This window comes from Uloborus diversus, chromosome 6, assembly GCF_026930045.1.
Source record: "Uloborus diversus isolate 005 chromosome 6, Udiv.v.3.1, whole genome shotgun sequence".
In the NCBI taxonomy this organism is placed as follows: Eukaryota; Metazoa; Arthropoda; class Arachnida; order Araneae; family Uloboridae; genus Uloborus; species Uloborus diversus.
Window position 1 is genome coordinate 144,555,257 of NC_072736.1, and position 14,098 is coordinate 144,569,354.

The following is a 14,098-nucleotide window of genomic DNA, read 5'->3' on the forward strand; positions in this document are numbered from 1 at the left end:
GGTTAAATTTCTTACTAACATGATGTATGAGCCATAATATTCTTCAAAACGTATGTGCATAAGTGAATAGTGTAAAATTATTTTTAATTCCATTGAAAAAGTTCACTGGTAAAAAAAGGAAGCACCGTCACTGAACTTCAGTGAATTTCCATAAAATTGTTTAAGTCCTCGTTTTATGACATCATTTTTCCAGTCAAAATATTTTCATGTGAATAATGCAAACGACCACAGCAATAATAACAGAAACAGCAAATTTTGCATTTTACATGAAAAACATTTTAATGAAAAGTTTTCAATGATTGGAAGAATTTTTTTTTTAACTTACTTCAATTAAAATATCACAATTAAAAATTATACAAGTATTTTACAGATGCAATAAATAAATAATCAAATCAGCAGATCAGTATATCGTCGGATTGATTGTGCCTTTCATTAATAGTACTGATACTGGTAAAGTATGTCGTCCAGCTGATCTTCTTCCAAGGGATCCGAATACCTAGAACTTTGGACGAGGAGTTCAGGTGAGTGTCGCAAATTTTTGCCAACCAGGTCCTGCCAACTTAACTCATTTTCTTCGCCAACTGATCTTAAGTTCTCTAACACTTCATGTATGTCTTCATCGGCTTTTGGACTTTCTTCTTCAAATTCCTGAAAGAGAAAGTACTCAAAAGTAAGATAAAGTTCATTGAGGAAAAAAAAGAACTTTGATTATTGGTTAAGATTAGCTTATCAAACTCGATCTTCGGTTTTTCGGGTAGCAGGAGATCAGTTGCTCTAGACATCAAATAGTTAAAAACATGGCGCTACCGAAATTAATTGTTTAGCAGTTGCTCCATCTATTAATTGACTGAATAACTAGAGCGGTAGATTGCCATTCACACTAATAACTGACTGTAATGTCATGTCTCAAAATGAGTTGAAATTGATATAAAATCTTTTGAAAAACTTCGTTTATTGTTACACAACTTTACAATAAATTTCCAAGCCTTATCAATATGAATTAGCAATGTAGTTCTCTTTGCCCTGGCTTGAAAGCAATAACTCACTACTAAATCGTTATCTTTGCTTGTGTGTGTGTGTGTGTGTGTGTTTGTGTTTTCGTGAATTAGAGTAAAATTAAAAAAAATATATTTCTGACAACTTCAAGCTTTTGCAATTAAGTATTACTGCCAGGATTCGGAACAATGTGATTTTTTTTTTCAAACACTAATTCTTTTCTTTTCTCTTTTTTTTCTTATGCTCTGTAGTTGATTACTCCGTGTTTATGAAAGTTATAATTTTACGCAAATTAGAGTAATCTCTTTTCAGTTTTTTTTTTATTTGCATTAACTGTCATACAAAATGAACACTATTAAATCCTAATATTTTAAAGCCATACTATAATACATGAAACAATCATCAAAAAATAAATTAATTTGCAGCAAGTAATAAGTGCAGTAGCATTGCTATGTAAAAGATATTGAGAAATTATTGCCATATTAAAGAAAAACAACCTTTTTTAAAGCAGACAAAATAAAAATTCTGCAGCAGAGCCTCGTTTAAACGACCCCTTTTTTCCCGGATCTAAAATTTGTAGAGTTTAAAGAATATGTATTCACACAAATATTATTTTAAATCATAATAGATAAACTGTAAGTGCACCATACACTTGCTTTTTATTTTGATTAAATGTACAACTCCGGCATGGATCGTACAATAAATTATAGTTAACTAACTATCGTCTTGGCGCACTTCGAGCGTCAGTTCGACAATACTGCAGCAGAACTATAAACGATAAAATGTTTGATTGAATAATATTTATAAATTATATGGATTCCGTGAAACAACCCTCTGCAGTTTTGTTACAAAGCATTGTTTTTTTTTTTTTTTTTTTTTTTGTAATAAAAAGTACGTTGGTTTATTAAGAATTAGTTTTGCTTATTTTCTGTACTTTCCGGATTATCCGGCTTTTCTTTTATCTGAATTGCCGTTGGACCGAATAAGTCCGAAGAAACGAAGCTGTAATGTTTTCGAAATAAATTCATTGAAATGTATTTGGTGCAAGAAATTCTTAAGATGGATATGATTTAAATATCATTCATACTCAAAAAATCTAAGCATTTAAAACTAATTAATGATATTAAAAAACTTGAGAAGTAAAAGCACAGGGAAAGAAAATCCCATCCGAAAAAAATAGTAAAAAAAAATAAAAATAAAATAAAATAAAATAAAATAAATAAATAAATAAATAATAAAAAAACATTATTTTTTGTGAAAAGAGCAGACTATTATATTTATTTCCCGAGACACGATTTTCGTTTCTTCAATAACTTGGCTTTCATGAATTTCACGCAATGGCAATGGATCATGGATCGCTATCAACTAATCACAAAGCGTATGGAAAGATCTAAACCCGCCAAAGGTAAAGTGAAAACGATAAGAAATCTATGCATACTATGCAAAACCAGTGGATCAAAAAGTTTAATTGTGATTGTCCAAACAACTTTTTACTACGGGAGTTTGCCTACAAGCTCACTTTCTAACATTGATAAAGAAATTTCCTATTTTTCAAAAACTGATGTTTATTTTGTTTGTGCAATGATTGCATTGTTTTCCTCCGGCCTCCGGTAAAAATTTTACTTCAAACTTTTTTTTAAATCCTAACCCCGTCTGCGGAATCTTTGCACTAAGTTGACGAGTTACCCAAGAGATGTAGATGTACAAAAATGAATAAAATTTCGCAATCTTAAGAATCCACATTTAAAATTTTCAAAATAATGGGACAGTTCCTGAGATGATCACCGTCCGTCTCACCCTGGCGATACACAGAACAACAGGGCAAGTCCTTCACACCAATTATCTGCAGGTGTTTTGTATATCAGCATGTCCAGTGATCAAACGAAAACAAGAAACTCCAACAGACCGAGGCAAGGAACTGAGAATTTTATTGCCTTCATTGAGCAAGACATTCCACTTTTTGCCCCCAACTGCATCACCTCATATAGGGTCATTCCATATCAAGTGATCCAAAGTTTTTTCCCTCACCCTTTTGTATTTCTTTGAAATTTGGCTCATCGGTTGCACCCTTTGAGGTTATCAAAAGTCCAAATTTTTAGATTTTTATCTCTATTATTTTTTTATTTATGACACTTTGATTTTTCGAAAAACCCTCTTTTTTTCATGGATGCTTGAACATAAAATGGACGATAACTCAGCACCAAATATAGATAGAAAGATTTGGTAAAAAGTCTTTTAAAGTACATTAGTTGCTGTTTAATAGGATATGCAACATGACTAATTTCAAAAAAATTTTAATTTAAAAAAATGAAATTTAAATTTAAATTTCTCAGAAAAGGTATAATGAATTTTTTTAAAGAAATTCTCAAAAATTTGTGTGTATTTTATCTTCATTTGTGCAAATTTTCAAGTTGGGATCTCAATGGGATCATATTTTTATGAATTTTTAAATAAAATTTGACATATGAAATAATGACATTTTTCAGGTTCTAACTGGTTAAATATGGGGTTCTCTTACTGGGGATGGTCTAGTAAGTAGTAATTGATCATGACTATGCTTGAAATGAGCTGACATGAATTTGTGGATTAGTAACCCCCCCCCCTCCGCCACACAACCACATTTTATCTTTTTTTTTTTTTTTTTCAAAACAGTATTCAAAAAAAAAAAAAAAAAAAAAAGCTGGCACGTAAAAGTTATAACCATAATAAACTGGGACGCACGCTGCTAAACATCAGTAGTGACTAAAGCTTATAAATGGGGGGGGGGTCATAAAAACTAAAAGTCATAAAAACTTTAACAGACAAATAGAACCACTCATTTACAGCTTTTTTTCTTTCGGAAACTGGGACGGTAGGGGGGAGGAGGAGGAAGGAGGCAATCTGGAATGAAACTTAACAACATGGAAGGTTATGCTCAAACTAGCAAAATTTGTTTGATCTATAACTGCTTTTAATTTATGTATAAATAGATCTCGCTGCATTGCTCTCTTTTACGACTGAAATTAAAACAAAGCTAGCATTAAAGAAAAGAAAAAAACAGCTGCACTCCGAATGTTGTAGAAAGACATTTAGTTTTATGTGACAGACATATGATCTGATACTTAGATTTATTTTTAGTTTAGTGTGAAAAGAATGAAACAACACGGGGGGAACACTCCTATTTTGCTATGATCTTGTGGCAGACTATTTCTTTCCTCCCTCCAATATTGAAAGTTGGTGCAGGGGTAAGGAATGAAATGAATCATAACTTTCCTTATCAGATAGTGAATTAATCACGTACACTTTGTGAAGTTCGGATTGAAAAAGAAACACTTGGTCTGAAAAAAAAACATCAGGTGAGGCGTGATACTTGTATAGTGTTAATCGTAGGTGTGGATGAATGGGGGGGGGGGGGGTAATGTTCTTCGTCTTGCTTTAAAGAAGAAAATTTGTTAGCTTTTAATATGTTTTCTATTCATTTTGTTTTATTTTATTTATTTTTTACATTTTGAAAATAGTTTTGAAAAAAAATAATAAAAGTGGTGGTTCGGGAGGGAGGGGGGCTTTTCTTATTTTAAAGAAGAACATTTACCAATTTTTAAAAAGTTTACTATTTATTTTGGTTATTTATTTATTTATTTATTTTTACATTATGAAAAGTTTTGAAAAAAAAAAAAAAAGACAAAAAGTGATTGTGTGGCGGAGGGGGGGGGGGATGTACTAATCTACAAATTCATGTCAGCTCATTTCAAGCATAGTTATGATCAATAATTACTTACTAGACCATCCCCAGTAAGAGAACCCCATATTTAACTAATTAGAATCTGAAAAATGTCATTATTTCATAAGTCAAATTTTATTTAAAAATTCATAAAAATATGATCCCATTGAGTTCCCAACTTGAAAATTTGCACAAATAAAGATAAAATACACACAAATTTTTGAGAATTTTAAAAAAAAAATTCATTATACCTTTTCTGAGAAATTTAAATTTAAAAATTAAATTTTATTTTTTTTAATTAAATTTTTTTTGAAAATAGTCATGTTGCATATCCTATTAAACAGCAACTAATGTACTTTAAAATGAATTTTACCAAATCTTTCTATCTATATTTGGTGCTGAGTTATCGTCCATTTTATGTTCAAGCATCCAGGAAAAAAAAGAGGGTTTTTCGAAAAATCAAAGTGTCATAAATAAAAAAATAATATAGATAAAAATCTAAAAATTTGGACTTTTGATTACCTCAAAGGGTACAACTGATGAGCCAAATTTCAAAGAAATACAAAAGGGTGAGGGAAAAAATTTCCCAAATTTTGGATCACTTGACATGGAATGACCCTATAAAAATATTCTGCTCTTTTTTAGTTTGTTATAGACCAGGGGTTCCCAAACTTTTAAGATTCGCGGTACGCTGGGCTATCTCTATTATATATGTATGCAGGGTGTTCCGTTTTAACCTGAAAGATCTTTATTTTCGCAACCCATGTATACTTCCAATTGCAAAAATGTTCAAAATCGGATGCAGGGTTAAGATATTGAAAATTTTAAGTAAAAATAAAAATAAGTAAAAAAAATACAAAATTTAACTTCTTATACTGACTACAGGTGCCCTAACTTATATTTAGGGGAATAATCTCCATTGAAAAAGAATTCCAACACAAAAAAATTGAAGTTAGTACGACCAATATTCACCGAGATATGAAAATGCAGCGTTTTGTGACTTACATTACTTTTCACTCGCTGTCAAGAACACCTTTTGGGGGAAAATATAACGGTCAACACGTGTTTAAAATTGTATAAGTGCATAGAGTGTGATTTTTCAAATTGTTGGAGGTTTTGTAGTGTGTGCTTGCGTATCAAGGCATAATATTTGCATTTATTTTTGAATAGCAATGAAAAATATAAATACTTCGTTTTTTTACTTCAACGACTTGTCATGCCTTTGAAAGAGCAATAAGTTCCAATCTCATCTTCTGTATGGTCCCTTAAAACTTTGAAATGGAATATCTCCTTGAGTTTTGGTAGCAAAAATGTCAAGTTAGGTGACCTGGGGCCCGTATAAAAAGTTAAATTTTGTATTTTTTGACTTATTTTTATTTTTACTTCAAACTTTCAATATCTTAACCCTGCATCTGACTTTGAACATTTTTGCAATTGGAAGTATACATCTAGGACTAACGATTGCGAAAATAAACGTCTTGCAGGTTAAAACGGAGCACCCTGTATACAGTTGGCACTTTGCGGCACCCTTCGCCTCTGTCTGCGAAATCTCAGGGTGCCGCTGCACCCACTTTCGAAACGCCTGTCACAGACACTCTTCGTTTAAACGCAGAGGCAGAAAAGTATCAGATTGGATCATATGATATACTTCAAACAAACAGGTACTTAAATAATTAATTGCAATATTTTGATAGAATAGGAAATGGCTTACCGGGGTTTTGTCAATTGCCCTTTCAGTTTCTCTTTCATCAATATATCTTTTAATTCCACCTCTCATGTGTGACGGTTGCTCCCGTGTGCCATGCAAGGTTAGCTTTACTGAGTTTATGGACCCTTTGTTTTCTTGCTCTGTCTGGGAAAAGAAATCAAGAATGGTTGAAAAGAGTTCAGTTGGAAACAAATTCCATCAAACTAGTAAAGCTACTACTCTGTAAAAGTGATCATTAGTTGTAATAGATACTCAATACCGTGCAAATAACTTGCTAATTTTCTATTAAATAGGCAAAAATATGCAGTGTACTGTCTTCCCAATATAGAATTGTCAAACATCCAGTTAAGGTGAGTCTATCTGAATGAAGGGGAAAAGTAAAAATTTGACGAGAGTGTTTCGATGTGAATAGGGATTGAAATACCGGACCAAAAATTCAAAACCGGTATTTTTGAAACGTGATACCGGCATTTGAAATTTCTCACAAAATGCATGCAAACATATTAATTTGTTGCGACATTTCATAATTTGGTACAAAAATTGCATTATTTATGAAAATGTATTGTGAACAAATGTAAAATAAAGGAATAAATGCCATAAATATAAGTAGATATTTAATAAGTTAAATTGAAAATTCTTTAATTGAAACTATTTATTATTTTTAACTACTACCGAAAATACCGGTATTTTACCTCAGCAAATAAAGCAAATACTGTCCAACGACGGATTGTATAGAATTTTCAAACGTCCAGATGAGACGAATCTATCTGAATGAGGGGGAAAAGTAAAAATCTGATGCATGTATTCCGCTCATTTCAGTTAGACTCTGCTTCTGCAAAAGCTGACATCGCTAAAAATAATAGATTTGTGCATTTACGGTTGTAAAACGGATGTTTGTCTTTCCATGCAATCCGTGGTCAGACAGTATTACGGTATTAACCTCAGCAAATATTACGAAATTGCAAAATTGCTTGAAATACCGATATTGCAATCACTAGATGTGACTCTTCTTAATTCAGAGGCTGAGATACATCTGCAGAAGCTTACATTCCTGAACACTAATAGATATGTACATTTCTGCCTAAGAATCAGATGTTAGTCTTTCCATTTCATCGGTGGTCAGACAGTAAAGACTTGAACAACTTTTGATTTTTCAGTAAATAATACACATTCGGTATGAATTATATAATTGAGCCAGTAATTAATTTAATTATATTCTGGTATTTGATTACACGCAGTACATAAGTAATGTGCTGTCCACCTCTGGCAAGTTGAGCTCCGCTGTCAGACCGATTAAATGATTCCATTTGGTGAAATAGGGGTGAGAAGAAAAGACTTAAGAACTTGCGGATTCAGTTTGCAGTGTCATGGCCCATTTGGCAAGCAATATAATTCAGGTAAGAAGTAGAAAACAGCACAGGATTTTCTCACCAATAAAAGGGTTGCAATGGTAGCCCAACTCTGCGCCTAACAATTCCTCTTCTTACTGGTTGCTCTCCCTTGAAAGAAATAAACTTGCTCAAGGCCATAGCTAAACTTCTCAGAGGTGGACAGTAGTGTGTGTGAGTCTTAGAAGTATCTTTGAAATCATTGAAGCATTTGATTGTTAGTGTGCTCTATTTGAAGAGGTCTAATACTCGTAAGGTATAGTAAAAGTGTAAATAATGGTATACTAATTATATTTATATTTGCATCTAACTTTAAAACTGCTTTTAGTTCTTTCGTTAAGTGCATGAGTTATAAATAGTGCCTTTCCAGATAAAAATCGACTTTTCGTCTCGCAATTGACAGCTAATATATTTCACAAGAAATAATACTTTTAAAAGGTAATGAACAAAATTGATTTACTTAAGAAATATTACGCACGTACGTGATTTATTAAAAAACAAAATTTCGCTCATTACCTTTTCATATTATTACTTTTAATTAAATGTACGTGCGGGACAAGCTGGCCGTTTTTTATGAAATGACCCTATGCAATCAGGGCCCTACTTCGTGGTGGACTAAGTGAGCATACAACCAAATCCGCTAAAAATTCTTTCTCTCATTTTGACGGAATGTAAAGAAAATTAAAATCCGTGTAAAGGTACTCCCTCTCCAACGAAATAGGAATACTAACCTAAACGAAAACTGGACTATTTTCTTGTTTTTTTCTCGCTACTTCCTAAAGTTTTTTTTTCTTTCTAAGTTTATGAACGGAAGCACTGGTCAGGGGTGCCGTGAAGTGCAAATTTATCTGATTGATTAGATACTATATTCGAAAGTGTTTACACAATACTGCCGTGCTAAGCACATAAGTCGGATCTGCACTTTTCATCAAATTTGAGTTACGGTCACCAGGTGGTTCTTTGTCTCACATTTCACCTAAATACAACGTTTTATGGTCATTTGTCAGTGGGATATATTTTTTTGAAAATTCTAAAAAAGTTGCATTCGCATCAAGTATATGGAGACGCAAAACTTTAAATAGCAATGGGGTTGTTTCCTTTAGTCAAAAGTAACTTTTAGTCACTGAAATTGATAGAATAAGCGAAAAAAATAAAATAGAGTGAGAAAACTTTCATTTTCTCAACGCTTAGTTTTTAATCAATTTTTTTAACTGTCCGATTTTGAAAATAAGGCGTGGTCTTTATGACATCACAACTGATGTACGTTGGCGCATCTGTCTACCGCATTCCCACGTTATTATAATCAAGAAGCGATTTAAATATTGCTCTCTACGCTTGCTATCAACCATATCGTTGCCAGTACGCGTAAGTGAAGAAGCGAATATGTGTGTATTGTGTGCTTTGTGAATGGCATTTCATCATTTGTGATGTCATCGGCAGAAGCGTAAACAATGAGAGCGTACCGATTAAAGAATTTTTTTTTAAATATAAAACTTAGACAAGTGATTTAAAAAACTGTCAGATTCTATGTTTTTAAGCATGCTCTTTCAGAAAAAAATACGTTTAAAATTTCGGAGACGTCTCGTTTTTTGTTTTGAACTCGACTGCAGATACGACTTTTGCGCTCAGTATGGCAGAATAGGTCTAAATCTTACAGTGAGAGGTGGGAAAGAGAATGAAGATACAGTTGAGTCTCGACTTACGCGAGGGATGCGTCCCAAGACCCCTCGCGTAAGTCGAAATTTCGCGTTGTGGAAAAGGGTGTCTTCACGAATTTTTTGTAAACATACCTAGTTATTTTAGGCGTTTGTAAACACCCCTCAAACTGTTTTGAACTGGTTCTTAACTATATACTTCCATTTATTACATAAAGAAGTGACTTTTTACTGTAATTTAAATTAATCTGTATTATTCAACACAAAATATTGTTACGATGCACAAAATTATGAGAGAGAGATAAAATAAAACAAGTTCGGTACGCATAGCATGAAGAAATAATAAAATGCAGCACTATAACAGTACTGTACAGTAAGTACGGTAATTATATTTAAAATTAAAAATATGAAGATGGTGATGATTTACGCTATGCAATCGGATTGTTATCAGTCTTCCCCTGACATTGCATGCGCGTCAGGAAACTCTTCAGAAGAAGAGGAAGAACAAGAAAGAGGGATGAATTAATCTTCTACTTTCCGACGAAAATTTTCGTGTTGTGGGCGAGGGATTCGCGTTAACTATAAAATTATTCACTCGAGAAAAACTCGCGTTATAGCCATTTCGCGTAAGTCGAGTCGCGTTGCAGCGGGAGTCGACTGTATATTCATTCCGCTCGCTGGTTCAGTGCAAACTCGGGAAAAGAGGAAAATATCGGAATTTCTTCCAAATTAAGTGGGCATCGAATTGAAAACCGAAGTGTTGGTTCCTTCAATTGCAGTTTTGTTGTTCGAGCTCCAGGGAACGAAATAAAACAGATTGTTCGAAATCGTGAAATTCAGTTATCGAACTACCTGTTTGAATAACAGCGCAGGAAAAATATCTTTGTTAATTGGATACGTTTTATAGTGGAAAAACGTAATTGGTAATGTTCATTGGTTTAATAAGATCTCCCACAGCCAGTTGTAAAAAAGAGTGTATGGAACAGAAGATGTGTATAGAAATTCCTCCGCTAAGTGTAGGGACAGTAACCGTTAAAACTAATGAAAATGAACTTTCAAAATAGCTGGAAAATGATTTAATTTTAGACAATTTTAAGAAAACTGAAATTTTTGAAAACTGTAAATATGCAGTTAAATACATCTACAATTATAATGTTATTGATTTAAGTGACAGCTGGAGTATTACTTTAAATGGAATTAAAAATTTTAATCGAAAACTAAAATTCAGGACTTTTAAAATGTCTAGGGTCGAGGAGTACTGGGGAAGGATTTAAAAGATGTAGTTGAGGTATGGGGCTGTCCACAAAAGATGTGACACTTCTTTTCATCACATTTGACCCCCTCCCCCACCCTTTGCAGCAAAGTGCAACACTTCAGCTTATTCCCCCCTCCCTATGTAACAGATATCGCTACATTACAGAAACATATTGTTACAAATAATGTGTAATACACGCTTCTTGGTACCCCCTTCTTTTGCTTTGTCACAAATTGTAACAGTTTCCCGAACCCCCTTCCCCCCTTTGTCACACGTCATGCAACATTACAAAAACACATTGTTACAACTAATGCGTAATTCACACTTCTTGGTATCCCCGTCCCCCTTGTCACAAACTGTTGCAATTTCAAAAACGCTCTTTCCCCTCAAAGCATAATATCATTTGTGGATGACCCCTATGATCGATTTTTAACAAATGCAGGATTAGTGGTTACACGTAATAAGTTTTACGTACTTAAGAGTTGAAAATCTTTATAAGTACACTCACGGTCATCAATCAAGTGAAATATCTTTGAACACACGAATAAAATTATTTCAGAAACAGATTGTGTTCTAGATGCAAATCAATAGAAATGTGTACATTTTAAATAAAACATCTAAATAGCTGATTAAGTTTTTATAAACTTCATAACAATCGTTCGAATTCAATACATGGTAGGATCATATTTCAGATATTATTTAGAACTATTCTAACAAAAAATAAGTGAAACAAATCCTACCTTTCTCCTTAAAAAACTATACCCGTACAAAGGTTTTAAGTATTTTGATTAAAAAAGTGGCGCTTACAGAAAATAATTCTAAAATACACAAACTTCAAGTATTAAATGTATTGTAAGTTTCAACTAATTTAATTAGCAATTCCTTTGAAGCATTTATTAGTTAACTTATTGGTTAAATCAATAGTTCATAGTAGTTCATTTCTTCTACTACTTTTTTCTCTGTACATTTCCCCTTTAACTGCGAAACACTGCGCTCTAAAACCAAGTCGCCTTTTGTGAATTAAATTGTTGTGGCATAAGTTTAAAATGATCAATTTTTGGGAGAATATATGGGTCTTATTTTAATCGCATTAAGACCATTAGCCTTTTCCTCTAGTATTCCAATTTCATCACCAATCCGCGGGGAATTTCTAAATACATTCCGTTACGTCATAAACTCTAAGAATGCGATATGTCTTTTGACAATTGAATTGAGACGGAAATTAAAGGACTATACAAAGAAAATTCATAAGTAAATATTAATTTCTCTTTTCGTCTCCTACGTTCCTTTTAAAAGTTCTGTTATTTATATTTTTGAGGCACAGTGACAAAAGAAAGCTGATATAATTTAATCTCAATTCCTCACGAAAATGGGACGATATAGATAAAAAACTAGTGCTAAATTGATACAAGGTATTTCCATTAAGAATCCGAGACTATACTGATTAGAACTTAAAAGCCATTAACTTTTTAAAACAAATGGGCGCTAAAGCTTTTATTCAAAATTGTTGCACTAATCTCAAACGGATGAATATTTTAATCATATTAATTATATTATTGAGGAAGAAGTTTCCTTAATATTTTTTATCTGGCTGGAGTTTCTGAGATATTCTTTTCTACAAAGACCTAAATTTAAATGCGCTGGCTATTTGAATATGAGTTTTGTTCAACCACGTGCAATGGCAGACTGGGTCCCCCAAGAGGGTGCCAACCTTGTTCCCAAAGGACACACAGGTTCGAGGTCGCAAAAAAAAAAAAAAAATAATAATAATAATAATAATAATAAAAATAAACAAATAAAAATAAAAGGCTCAGCAGTTTCAGGACGCAAAGAAAAAAAAGAAGGCAAAAAAAAAAAAAAAAAAAAAAAAAACCTTTAAATTAACTTGATGAAAAACTTATGAAACTTGTATTACCTTGTATAAACAATTCAGGAAACGACTTTGTAAAAATACTTGATTTTCACAGGAAACTGGTGTAAACTCTTGAAATAAATATGAATCACTTTAAAATAGTATGTGATGTTTCGGTATTTTCTTGTAGTGTAGTTTAGTGATTAATGTGATCGTTTAAGCTCTTTTATTGCTCTCTCTTCTATATAGAGCGTTAAAACCAGTGACGACTATTCGAGGGAGGGGGGGGAGATAAATTATAGTTATTTGTTTGATATCTGTTCACAAAACATTATTTAGTACAAGTAGTAACTTTTAGTTTATGTATTCATTGTTTAGATATGTTTACTTAAACAAGCCATACTTGCTTAGTGAAATTATTACCAAGTGTTTGTGACATTTCAAAATACTTTGGGATGAATAATGTAAGTATAATTAATGTCAAAGAGTTTCTTCGGGAAAAATTATTGTGTGCAAAATTCATCTAAATCTTAAGAAACACGTAAGGTAAGTTGTTAGATTTACATTAATTACCACTCATCTGCTCTCAAAACCAGCTCTAGCAAAACTTTGTACTTTTTTTTTTTTTTAATTTTTTTGCTGCCACTAAAAGTCCAATGGGTTTCAGATGTCTCTCCCCCCCCCCCCCTTTCAGTTCCAATCGTCGCCTCTGATTAAAACTATGCGTAAACATTTCTTATGTTCAAAAAATTTAGAACTATTTTTGATAATAAAGGAAATGCCTTACATACGTATAAGACACAAATTGCCGACTGTCATTAAAAGCATCCATGTTCAATAATTTACGTCGAGTGCAGTTCACTACGGTCGATTTGTGCAAAAAAGATAATGACGATCTGGATTCATCACTTCAGCTCCGGAGTTAAAAACAGTAAGCGAAAGAAAAATTACTATAGGGAGGATTTCAATAATTGGGAATCTGGCGATTTTTCTTCATTGGCGTCAATTTTTGACTCCAGCGCCTGCGCGAGAGGTTTTTTTCATAGCAAATATAAACAAGGAGAACGGAACCATCTATTTACATAGGGTTACTATAAATCAGCAGGGTTACCAAAATAAAATTACTAACGCCAAAAATAAGACGACCGTGACAGATTCCCAACTCTCGAAATATCCCCAAGCGGTCTTAAATAATATAGTAGATGTCACACACACACAACTATCAAAGTAAAACTTACCAAATCTCTTACTAGAAGTTTCCACTCCCCTGCTGGATTCTCTCCCCAGAAATGCACAGAAAGGAAAGTCCAGTTCTTGAAGCCTATGGCGGAGGTGTCTCTCTCTCTTCTGGACAGAATCATGCTTACTGAGCCTATAAAAGTTTCAAATACTTACTACAGTCCTATGTGCTACAAAATTATAGTCAGTCAAGTACAGTAAAGCATCGTTTATCTGGACCTCAAATAATCTGGTGATTGAAAAGATATTAAAAATGTGTAAAGAATAAATTTATATTGCAATGAAAACAGCCCAAAAAGCTTTGC

At 32.8% G+C, this 14,098-nt stretch overlaps 1 protein-coding gene across 1 annotated transcript in view; it reads right to left on the bottom strand.

Annotated features, from left to right (window-relative positions):
- Positions 1 to 261: 261 nt before the first annotated feature.
- LOC129225309 (neuroendocrine convertase 1-like) overlaps positions 262 to 14,098 on the bottom strand; it is a 141,653-nt gene continuing 127,816 nt past the window's right edge. The window contains exons 13-15 of the mRNA XM_054859900.1: positions 13,793 to 13,926; positions 6,408 to 6,548; positions 262 to 648 (exon numbers count right to left, since the gene is read on the bottom strand). Of these exons, the coding sequence (XP_054715875.1) occupies positions 433 to 648; positions 6,408 to 6,548; positions 13,793 to 13,926 (491 nt within the window). The 3' untranslated portion in view covers positions 262 to 432. The remainder of the gene's footprint in view (positions 649 to 6,407; positions 6,549 to 13,792; positions 13,927 to 14,098) is intronic.